This window comes from Myxocyprinus asiaticus, chromosome 12 (genome assembly GCF_019703515.2).
Source record: "Myxocyprinus asiaticus isolate MX2 ecotype Aquarium Trade chromosome 12, UBuf_Myxa_2, whole genome shotgun sequence".
In the NCBI taxonomy this organism is placed as follows: Eukaryota; Metazoa; Chordata; class Actinopteri; order Cypriniformes; family Catostomidae; genus Myxocyprinus; species Myxocyprinus asiaticus.
Window position 1 is genome coordinate 1,085,394 of NC_059355.1, and position 12,107 is coordinate 1,097,500.

The following is a 12,107-nucleotide window of genomic DNA, read 5'->3' on the forward strand; positions in this document are numbered from 1 at the left end:
TGCGAACGCAGCCATAGTGCACCGGCTGTGTGGCTCCAAATGCCCCAGTGTAGTGACAGGGGTGCTGTACTGTAAACAGCCACCATCCTTCGGATGAGGCATTAAACCGAGGTCCTGACTCTCTGTGGTCATTAAAAATCCCAAGGTACTTCTCGTAAAGAGTAGGGGTGTACAGTTTCCTGGCCAAATTCCCCCCATTGGCTCTTATCAATCATGGCCTCCTAATAATCTGTATCACTCTACTCTCTCCTCTCCACCAGTAATTGGTGTGTGGTGAGTGTACTGGTGCACACTGGTGGTGGTTGAGGAGAGTCCCCTGTTCACTGTGTAAAGTACTTTGCGTGTAGTGTCAAAAAACACTATATAAATGTAACATTCATTCATTCTACTAACAAGCTGATGAGTTGAATCAGGTGTGATCGACTGAGACATTGAAAGCCTGTTCTGTTGGTGTGCCTCCAGGAACAGTGTGGGAAAACACTGTTAAATGACTCCTGTTTTTAACATTCCTCACGAGTAGGGCTTCACGATTTTTCTAAAAAAGTAATATTGTGATTATTTTGATAAGATATTGAGGATAAAAGAACAAACTTTTGTCTCAAAATGAATGCTGCCTTCACGTGTTACGCACATGAACGACCCTTCAAGTCGTAATTATGACTGGGAAACTCTGAGATAAATTTGATAGTTTCCGAGTTTTGAGAGGAGACTTTTAACGTGACGGAGGAGAGTGCAGTTTTTGTAGAGAATGACCGGTTCTACTCATTTTTCTCAAAACAGCTAATTGTTAGAGCTTGCCATTTCTGACATATACATTTACGTATATCAGCAACCATTTGATGCATATTGTTTTACCAAGCCTTTATTTTGTTGGATAACTTAAAGACATTAAAGGTGCTTTTTTTTTTTTCATGGAAATGTATGCAAAAATTGTTCCTACTCCCTTAAAAATATGAATGAAATAAGTGTCCTGAGATATCTCACTGGTCTCTGTGACAGTTGTAGACTTTGTAAACAGCACACAAAAATGTGTCCGCGGGATGCGGACATTGATGCTTTTGTCCTGTCAATCATTTTGCTCGTTCTCATAGGGTTGCATTTGAAGCAGATGATTGAGGCTGTGATTCATAGTGTTTGTCAGTTGAGGGCGCTATTGTGCCACTGTTGAATTTGACAGCGACGGGAACAAACAATGCTGCTCTTTTGCTCTGTTTTGGTCTCAAAATTATCGCTGGAGGGCGGGGTTTTGGAATGAGGGGCGTGGCTAATTTAGTTTTTGGTTTTGGCACCATTCGGAGGGACTGTTGTGTGTGAAAATCCCAGGAGATAGCAGTAATTAATTTCTGTTACAGTAAGTAACAGAAATACTCAAACCAGCCCGTCTGGCACCAGCAATCATCCATGTGATTATCTAATCAGCCAATCATGTGGCAGCAGTGCATATGATCATCATATACGGGTCAGGAGCTTCAGTTAATGTTCACATTAACCATCAGAATGGGTGTTTCAGCCGACATACACATTGGATGTTTTACTCCAAATGTTATCGTTGCTGAGATAGAGCCATTGTGACAACATGCCCCGGTCTCAAATCCTAAGTTAATCACACGTCATTGTCGCGATTTCAATTTTAGTTTGATTAATTGTGCAGTCCAACTCACAACATGCAACTTCAGAAGCACCTGCCAATATTTCCAACCAGTTTGCATTTGGTGGTCTTTATTTTTAATTTGATCTTTTGGCCCTTTGCAGAGCTATGTGTTGATGCTGGACACATCACTCTCTCGCTCCCAGTATGACTTCAAACTTCCACAGGTTTCCTTCACGTCCTCTGGTTACCACAAACATATAACACTGACCTTTAACCCAAAGGTAAGAATACCTGCCTGTCTGCATTTAAAAACCTGTTAATGAGGACTAGTTCAAGTTACACAAGTTACATTTGTATTTATATATTTTATTTTTTTTTTTGCTTTACACAGAGGAAAATGCCAGATCAAGATGTTGCCCAGGGATCCTACATTGCCCTTCCTCTGACTCTACTGCTGCTTCTTGCTGTGTATAATCATGAGCGGGTACCTTTTTGTTTCCTGTCTGAATACTTGAAAGCCACAAACAGATTCTTGACATCACAGCGGCTGCAGTTTTTAGGGCTTTATGTAGATAATGTAATTATGTTTGTGTCTTTCCCAGGTCATGCCACTTCTTCTGCAGCTGGTCAGTCAGATCCAGGGTGTTCGAGGCCTCGCTCAGACAAGCGGGGATGGACTCGCTGTGGACGAAGCCAAGCGCCAGTCAAAGAGGCCAAAGATGAGACGCACTTGAGAGCCCGGCGTGACCTAATATGAAGGCCAAGCCAACCACTGCATTCACATCTCTTAAATCTCTCTGGTTTTCAGCCAATTCGCAAGACCATGTCTGATTTGAGTCCTAATATAGAAAAATCTCACATGTGGACGACATAATTTTCTGGACATCTTTGGTATAATATGAGATTTATTTACTCTGGGTGTAGTTTACATAGTGTTCTGGTGGCACAGATTGGTATCTTCTTAGCTTTCAGTCCCTGGCATATGTGAACGTGACTCAAGAGATGTTGTGGGTTTGGTTATTTATGTTAGTGAGAGATTGCTCAGGGAGGATGGCTGATGTAAGAGAGTGTATGTGACTGGGTGACTGTGTGCAACTGTGCGTGAGTGGCTGGGTGTGTGTGCGTGAGTGGCTGGGTGTGTGTGCGTGAGTGGCTGGGTGCGTGTGCGTGAGTGGCTGGGTGCGTGAGTGGCTGGGTGCGGGAGTGAGTGACGTGGTGCGAGAGTGAGTGACGTGGTGCGAGAGTGAGTGACGTGGTGCGAGAGTGAGTGACGTGGTGCGAGAGTGAGTGACGTGGTGCGAGAGTGAGTGACGTGGTGCGAGAGTGAGTGACGTGGTGCAAGAGTGAGTGACGTGGTGCGAGAGTGACTGTGAGTGACTGGGTGCGTGTGTGTGACTGTGTGAGTGGCTTGGTGCGTGTGTGTGACTGTGTGAGTGGCTTGGTGCGTGTGTGTGACTGGGACTGCGTGTATGTGTGTGGCTGGGTGCGTGTGTGTGACTGTGGGACTGCGTGTATGTGTGAGTGGCTGGGTGCGTGTGTGTGTGTGACTGTGAGTGGCTGGGTGTGTGTGTGTGACTGTGAGTGGCTGGGTGTGTGTGTGTGACTGTGAGTGGCTGGGTGTGTGTGTGTGACTGTGAGTGGCTGGGTGTGTGTGTGTGACTGAGTGGCTGGGTGTGTGTGTGACTGTGAGTGGCTGGGTGCGTGTGTGACTGTGAGTGGCTGGGTGCGTGTGTGTGTGTGACTGTGAGTGGCTGGGTGCGTGTGTGTGACTGTGGGACTGCGTGTATGTGTGTGTGTGGCTGGGTGCGTGTGTGTGGCTGGGTGCGTGTGTGTGACTGTGTGTGGCTGGGTGCGTGTGTGTGACTGGGACTGCGTGTATGTGTGAGTGGCTGGGTGTGTGTGTGTGTGACTGTGAGTGGCTGGGTGCGTGTGTGACTGTGAGTGGCTGGGTGCGTGTGTGTGTGTGACTGTGAGTGGCTGGGTGCGTGTGTGTGACTGTGGGACTGCGTGTATGTGTGTGTGTGGCTGGGTGCGTGTGTGTGACTGTGTGTGTGGCTGGGTGCGTGTGTGTGACTGTGTGTGTGGCTGGGTGCGTGTGTGTGACTGGGACTGCGTGTATGTGTGAGTGGCTGGGTGTGTGTGTGTGTGACTGAGTGGCTGGGTGCGTGTGTGACTGTGAGTGGCTGGGTGCGTGTGTGTGTGTGACTGTGAGTGGCTGGGTGCGTGTGTGTGACTGTGGGACTGCGTGTATGTGTGTGTGTGGCTGGGTGCGTGTGTGTGACTGTGTGTGTGGCTGGGTGCGTGTGTGTGACTGTGTGTGTGGCTGGGTGCGTGTGTGTGACTGGGACTGCGTGTATGTGTGAGTGGCTGGGTGTGTGTGTGTGTGACTGTGTGAGTGGCTGGGTGCGTGTGTGTGACTGTGTGTGTGGCTGGGTGCGTGTGTGTGACTGTGTGTGTGGCTGGGTGCGTGTGTGTGACTGTGGGACTGCGTGTATGTGTGAGTGGCTGGGTGCGTGTGTGTGTGACTGTGTGAGTGGCTGGGTGCGTGTGTGTGACTGTGTGAGTGGCTGGGTGCGTGTGAGTGACTGTGTGCGAGAGTGACAGTGTGTGTGACTGAGTGATTGTGTGCGTGTGTGACTGGGTGCGTGTTTGTGTGTTATCTTTGGGATAGGGAGAAATAATGACCCAAGTAATTGATAATTAATTGATTACAATAGTGTCCTGAATGAGTAGGTTATTTATTAACAATTTTCTCAAATATAATTACTAGATTTTATTAATCACCCACTCCCATTCAGTTGCCAGTTCCTTTTTTAATCACAAAACATGTACTAGAATTAAGTTGTAATTTACAAACTTTTCCCCTCAAATTTTTATTAAAAAAATCAGTGATGTTTTTTGTTTCCTTTATATGTTAAAATGTCACAAGACATAACCAAAAGCTAATTTTTGACAATTCCTTCAGATTGACCTGCGGTTTGATGGGTTCAGTACATATTCATTCCTTTGAATTAAAAATGATCATCATGTGATAATGTGTATGGATACCAGAAAGAACAATGAAAATAAAGCGTTTTTGAATTTACTCTTTATTCCTGGATTTATTATTCTGCTTGATGATTCACACCGTGGCTTTGTATTGTAGATGTCTTAGGCTACTCTTTACTAGCTGTGCTTTTGCTGTTGATAAGAAACAATGCATTGCAATGTTATAAACCTGCAGAAACAGGATAAAGTATTTGTAACTTATTACATGGCGGTCTGGAATACTCTATTCTGATTAGTCAATGGCGCCATCTAGCAGTCTGTTATTGCTCTGTTAAAACTGAATGGATTGCTTCCGAAGACATGGATTAAACCACTGGAGTTTCATGGATTACTTTTATGTTTCCGGTAAATGATTATCGTCAAAGTTCTGGCCACCATTCACTTGCATTGTATGGACCAAAAGAGTTGATATATTCTTCTTTTCATTTGTGTTCAGCAGAAGAAAGAAAGTCACATCTGGGATGGCATGAAGGTGAGTCTTTAATATTTTAAACTGTTAAAACGCGTCTATTCGTGATGCTGCATCTAGCTTTTTAGAGTGTAAAGACGAGTTTGGTGTGAATGGCCCTTTACTAAGTACGTGTGTGTGTGTGTGTGTGTGTGTGTGTTGGGAAAAGGACCCCGCGTTTTACCATAGGAGAGAGCGTAACCAGAGATATTTTTGCAGAGACGGCCCACTAGTATTAAAATAAATCGGAGAAATTGGAACGTCCAACGGATGTAGACAAGAAAGTCCCGCCTTACAGATAAAAGAGCCAATCACCTATTCGATACAGACTTTTTTTTTTTTTTTTTTTTTTTAGCATGATCTGAGCTAGTAAAGAAGCACAATTTATGATACCATTGTTGTCCGATTTTACTGCTGATTTTAAAAATGTTCTTTGATCGTAATCTTGTTCAAACATTTTGGAGATTTCAGTGTTTCCCAATTCAAGTAGATAGGGGCTGCACTATTATTCATTTTACACTGAAAATAACTGTCTAGGAGCGTTCCAAAGATAGGCGCCGAATGGACTGACTCGCCTTGAAAGCCACTTTGGCGTAATGGTAAACTAGCGTGTTACGACAGTGAGTCACAGTTTGCGGATGCCATACAAATGAATGGGGAGAGCCGTAAACCGACACCAACCTGTCGCAAAATTGTCCGTGCCTTCTCTCATAAAACAGCAAATTGATATGAGAAAACTCCACACATTGTTCACTCCAAAAGGATTGTTTAGTGTAAACCATATTGAAGATTAGCGGAGAGGCGGTTAATCCATTAAGAGAGGAGCTGTTTCCTCACAAAAGCAGTTTATTCAGCACACTGAAGCATGGGGGAACACCGAAATCTCACAAACGGTCGGTTATGATTACGATCAAAGAACATATTCCAAATCAGCAGTAAGATCTGACTACACTGGTATCATAAATTGTGCTTCTTTACCTCACATTACGCTAAAAACGCAATTTTCCCGGCTTGTATAGCTAATGCGCACGCGTGGTCTCGATGATTGACAGGTGATATCTGCACCTAAAATGTGATTGGCTCTTTCACCTGTAAGGCGGGACTTTCTTTCTACATCCTTTGGGTTCTCAGAGCTTCTTGATTGGGCGTTCCAATTTCTCCCATTCATTTAAATAGAAGTGGCCCGACTCTCCTAAATATTCTCTGGTAGCCGAAGTATCGCGAGAGTCTCATTCGGTGTTCGCTGTTTAGGTTAGATTTAATGGTAGGTTTGTGGTTAGGTTTAGGTAGTGGTTAGGTGTAGGATTTCTGCGGGACTCCAAATAAATACAACCAGGAGAGAATTAAGACAGTGTGTGAACGTAGATTAAAAACCCTCGCGAGATTTACGGCAACCGCGGGTTACTTTCTAGACGCGGCATGCTGTAGGAGCTGAACGGGGATGGAAATGACGTCACTAGCAGGAACAACTAGCAGCGCTTGAAAGAAACTGTGCAGTCACCGCGTGTGTCTGATCTATATAATCAATAACTCGAACCTGTTTAACTTCTGCCATCATGGTAAGAGGATTGCGACGAACTAAGTGTATTTTCTGGGTCTGATTGTTTATATTTGTACTTTGGCTATTTGTCTCATCTTTCAGGGCAAGTGTTGTGCTAGTGTAAAGTTATTAATCCTAACTCGCATCCTATCATTCTTTTTACCGAAATGTGTTTTAAGTAACACATGCATGCATATGGCTACATGCATATTACACATTAGTTGTATGGAGTGAGTACTATTCTGCTGGATCATTTTAAAAACGAAACTAATATTGTAGCACAAATATGTATTGTCATGCTGAGAGTTGCATTGTATCATTTATCATAATCAATGTAGTAAAGGGAGAAATCAGTATATTATTTTCTTATGCTTTATAAGCATTTCCAAGTTTGGGTTGTATAGCACATACATTATACCTAGTGGTTGAATATGCTCCCAGTACTAAAATAATGAAATTGAAAATAATAATAATAATAATTTATATATCAATACATATCAAGTTTTTATGTTTATAAAATAACATGAGAGTGTAGTGAGAATGTATGGAAAAATGCAATTACTTTATATTAAAATATATTAATGCTGATGTTTTATTTGCTCATCATTGTTTTCTGCCTATAGTCTATTATGTCATATAATGGAGGTGCTGTCATGGCCATGCGTGGAAAGGACTGTGTTGCGATCGCATCAGACCGGAGGTTTGGTATCCAAGCACAGATGGTTACCACTGACTTTCAGAAAATGTTCCCCATGGGAGACAGACTCTACATCGGGCTGGCAGGCCTGGCCACAGATGTGCAGACCGTGTAAGTATACACTATGAAGATATTAAATACATTATTTCATCAGGACACTAAAGCATTTAATTGCTGTTTTATACGTTCAGGTTTTCACCTTTGCCTCTTATTCTTGCTAGATCTCAAAGGCTGAAGTTTCGCTTGAACCTGTATGAGCTGAAGGAAGGTCGACAGATCAAGCCAAAGACCTTCATGAGCATGGTGTCCAACCTTCTGTACGAGAGGAGGTAAAAACTGCACGTCTATCCTTGGTTAACTAATATTAACTATATATACTGGGAATGGAAAGGTGTTAGTGCATTAACAGACACGGTCAGACAACTAAAACAACCTTTTGTCTTGCATTGGTGATTGCAATTTGTCCTGCTTTATCTGTGATACTAAATCCACAACCATTTTTATGTATCTGGTAGGGACAGAAATTAAAGGGACAGTTCACCCAAAAATGTACATTCTCTCATCATTTACTCGCCCTCATGTCATCCCAGATGTGTGTGACTTTCTTTCTTCTGCAGAACACAAATGAAGATTTTTAGAAGAATATTTCAGCTCTGTAGGTCCATACAATGCAAGTGAATGGTGACCAAAACTTGTAATCTCCAAAAAGCACATAAAGGCAGCATAAAAGTACTCCATACGACTCCAGTGTTTAAATCCATATCTTCAGAAATGATATGATAGGTGTGGGTGAGAAACAGATCAATACTGAAGGCATTTTTTACTATAATCTCTCATCCCTGCTCAGTCAATTTCCACTTCAGTTTCACTTTAACATTCTTCTTGTGTTTTTGGTGATTCACAGTCTTAATGCATATTGCCTCCTACTGGACAGAGGAACATTTACAGTAAAAAAAGGACTTAAATATTGATCTGTTTCTCCCCACACCTATCATATCACTTCAGAAGACATGGATTAAACCACTGGAGTCTTATGGATTAATTCTATGCTGCATTTATGTGCTTTTTGGAGCTTCAAAACTTCTGGTCACCATTCACTTGCATTGTATGAACCTATAGAGCTGAAATATTCTTCTAAAAATCTTCATTTTTGTTCTGCAGAAAAAGAAAGTTGGTGAGGGTGAGTAAATTGTGAGACAGTTTTCATTATATCTCTTTAATGCATGTCAGTTTAAACCGTCAGATCGGAATTCATGTGTTTATTTCGTCATTCATTGTGTGTGACGGGTTGTTTATGTCAAGAAGACATGCTGCGTTTGAAACTGCATAAATGATTTCTGCACAGGGCACTTCGAAGGGAAAACAATAATGATGGAATAAAAATGTGTTAAAAAAATAACCGTTTTGTGTTACCCCTTTAGCCCTCTGAAACTCTTACAGTGGGATGGAATAGGGCATAGGGATGATCACTTCTGAACGAACGCACCCATATGTCAAATCTGTGTCGCAGGCAGAGCATTGAAAACCTCTTTTACAATAATACAGACATCGGCTGAAGATTATGAGCCACCACAATGTGATGAGATTGAATGTGTCATCTGAACATGGGATGCTGGATCATTGTGAGCTCTTTAATACAGTACGGGGGTAGCCTTCGAGCATTTTCTGACCCTTGCACTTCTCCTCTACAGAACAGGGTGTTTCGCTATCCGCAAAATAAAAAGTTAGTAGATAGGTGTTCCCAAGAGGATGTCATAACTTCTGCCAAAATGTGGGCTAAGATGTCAATAAACATTGCATATAGGACTGCAACCAACAATTATTTTGTTAATCGATTAATCTAACCATTATTCGACGATTAATCATTAGCTCTTAACCGATTATTCAGCTTGTGCCCCGACTTAAAAGGTTGAATTAAATGTGCTTACTAACAATAAAGAGGACAAAATCATCTTTTAAAAATACCTCTAAATGACATTCACTGAATTAAAGGGAAAAAAAATACTTTTTATTAAGTTTAATTCAGTAAAGAAATTCACTGCAAAAAACTCCTCTTGTTATCAAGTGTTTTTGTCTTGTTTTCCATTTAAAATTGTCTAGAAATACTTAAAACAAGATACATTTACTTGAGAAGCACCATATGAGATATTTAGACTTGCTTTAAGAGAATGTATCTTAAATATAAGTGTATTTTGTGTATAAGTGTATTTTTTCACTTGGTTATACTTCTGCGAGTGCAGTAAAGACAAAATATACTTATATTCAAGATCTATTCTCTCTTATTAATAAAGCTGCTTATTGCCAATTTTCTTCACGATAAGAAATGCACAGTGACACATGTATTATGATTCAATATGTCTCGAGTCATCACGTTATAATCTAGCTGCATTAAGCGTGTGCGCTCGAGGGATGAGCGTCCCGTGACAGAGTGTGCATCAGCCGGGTGCAGTTTCAATCTCTCCCCCTTAGATCGGGACACTTCACGTGACTCATTGAAGAGACGCTGACCACACAGAGAAATGCCAGTTTCAGAGTTTGTAGTTATTTACATGATCTGCTTCTGTATTATTTGAACTTTAATAAAACTATAACGCATTAAATATAACTTCATTAAAGATGTAACGCCGGGGTGTTTCCTTTAAAGAGCTCCGACTCTGTTTATTTCACAATGAGAGTGCTTCTGTATTTTCTTATTTTGTATTTATTATAATTCCTCATACTTTGTGATCTACATCAGCTGAAGCTGTTTGGAAAGTTTAGAGTTCATCTGGACTGTGATCTGTGTAATTCTTCCTCTCTGAACTGCAGTGCTGCTCTCACGCGTCATCATTAGAGTTTAATTTTATCTCATATTACATTAAATGACATCAAACGACTATTCGACAACGGATTTTTTTTGGTCGCCGTTATCAATAACGTCGACTAATCGTTTCAGCCGTAATTGCAAATGCCACTTTTCCCACATTTTTAAGCCGTTGTGTGTGACTAATATCATTGCTTAACTCTCCCACATGGTGAACCTGTGCAAGTTTCCATCGTTACTATGACAACTAATGTGGATATGCTAGCAAAAGTGACTGAAAATGAATTAAATCTGATTTCTCCTGCAGTGTGAACAAAGCCTTAGGGATGCAACTTCTTAGCGAGGCTTTCCAGAGACATGCTGTCAGTACTGGTAGACTGTTGACACGCTAAAGCGCAGCACGCAATCAGAACGCTACAGCCCTCTCTGAAAAGCTGCATCCCTTCATTCAGTCCCTTTAAAGCACTGCTACAGAAAAATGTAGAAAAACAAATCGACCTCAACAATCAAATTGTCGGTGATAGGACAATTAGTGGCCCATTCTATCCATCCCTAGTCTTTAATATTTTAGTGTTGAATGTTGGGCACTTCATGCACTCAGTTGTCAGAGCTTGCCCTATTTAGTGTAAGGGGCGGGGTTACCTGGCCGTGATGCTGGCCTGACAAAACAATTGCAATTAATTTTGCATGTGGCAACTAGTGAAACTCTGTGAAGATGGCACCTTACAAATGCTTATTTAAGTGTGCATGTTTAAGTGCTGGACTGAAGTTACACTTTTAAAATACATACACTAGTGCACCGTGTATAGCGCGTCATTTGGGATGCGGGTTAGGATTTTTGTGTTTCTCTGCGACACTACTAAATAAAACATTCTCATACACGCTCTGTAGGGAATTGTAACCTGTCCTGTCCCCGTCCCAGGTTTGGACCTTACTACATTGAGCCTGTGATTGCTGGTCTGGACCCAAAGACCTCTGAACCCTTCATCTGCTCCCTTGACCTTATTGGATGCCCCATGGTAACAGAAGACTTTGTTGTTAGCGGTACTTGCTCAGAGCAGATGTATGGCATGTGTGAGTCGCTTTGGGAACCTGACATGGTGAGTGGGGAAAAAAACAAGTCTACAACACCGTTTTGGGCCTAAAGTGTGATTAGTGATTTAGGCATGGTGGTCTCTTTGACTTTGCTGTTGATTATGTTCTCTAGGAACCAGAAGATTTGTTTGAGACCATCTCACAGGCCATGCTGAACGCCGTTGACAGAGATGCAGTGTCTGGAATGGGAGTCGTTGTTCATGTCATGTAAGCGTTTCATCCTCATTCCTTGTGGTAGTCAAACGTTTCCATAAACAGACTTTAAACACTAAAAATAAAAACTGTGTGAATATTGTCATTTTACTGATTGCTAATTATTTTAGTATGTTTTTAAAAGCAGTTGCCCGATAGTGGATTTTGCCAATACCCGTAACTAAGCTGGTGGAAAGGGACGATAACCGATTAATCGGCCGATAGTTTTTAAAAATCAATCTTTTCTTACTGTGACAGACACAGAGGCAACATGCACACTTACAATCATCTACAATGTATAAGAATATAAACACTATAAAGTAAACATTGTCATGGGTTATAAATCCTGAATGAGCAGTAATTAATCAATAATAGATCATCATTTATCAGTAGTTGTAGTCACATGGCACAACAAACTCAATATGGAGTCAGTGATGTTTTTATCTTACATCTAGAGGCCTTTGTTATGCTGTAGAACCGTACAGTGCCGGTAACAGATGAATAATAATCAAAAACAACCATCAGCAACTGTAGGCATTGATTTGTACTGTTAAAGTTCCAAAAAGCACCGATATATTGGTTTAACAGATATGCTGATTATCGGTCTACCTGTAGTTTTTAACCATTAAGAATTTTATAATATTCATTATGAGTGCGCTTGATTGATTTGATTGTTAACTGATTGTATAAATG

At 41.5% G+C, this 12,107-nt stretch overlaps 2 protein-coding genes across 2 annotated transcripts in view; both read left to right on the plus strand.

The window, feature by feature from the left end:
- The window catches only part of LOC127449221 (nodal modulator 1-like), a 28,715-nt gene extending 24,039 nt beyond the window's left edge, over positions 1–4,676 (plus strand). The window contains exons 29-31 of the mRNA XM_051712504.1: positions 1,753–1,872; positions 1,983–2,075; positions 2,194–4,676. Coding sequence (XP_051568464.1) covers positions 1,753–1,872; positions 1,983–2,075; positions 2,194–2,325 — 345 coding nt within the window. The 3' untranslated portion in view covers positions 2,326–4,676. The remainder of the gene's footprint in view (positions 1–1,752; positions 1,873–1,982; positions 2,076–2,193) is intronic.
- A 1,650-nt stretch (positions 4,677–6,326) lies between these two features.
- LOC127449240 (proteasome subunit beta type-3-like) overlaps positions 6,327–12,107 on the plus strand; it is a 6,052-nt gene continuing 271 nt past the window's right edge. Inside the window, exons 1-5 of the mRNA XM_051712557.1 lie at positions 6,327–6,646; positions 7,251–7,435; positions 7,546–7,653; positions 11,050–11,227; positions 11,335–11,429. Coding sequence (XP_051568517.1) covers positions 6,644–6,646; positions 7,251–7,435; positions 7,546–7,653; positions 11,050–11,227; positions 11,335–11,429 — 569 coding nt within the window. The 5' untranslated portion in view covers positions 6,327–6,643. The remainder of the gene's footprint in view (positions 6,647–7,250; positions 7,436–7,545; positions 7,654–11,049; positions 11,228–11,334; positions 11,430–12,107) is intronic.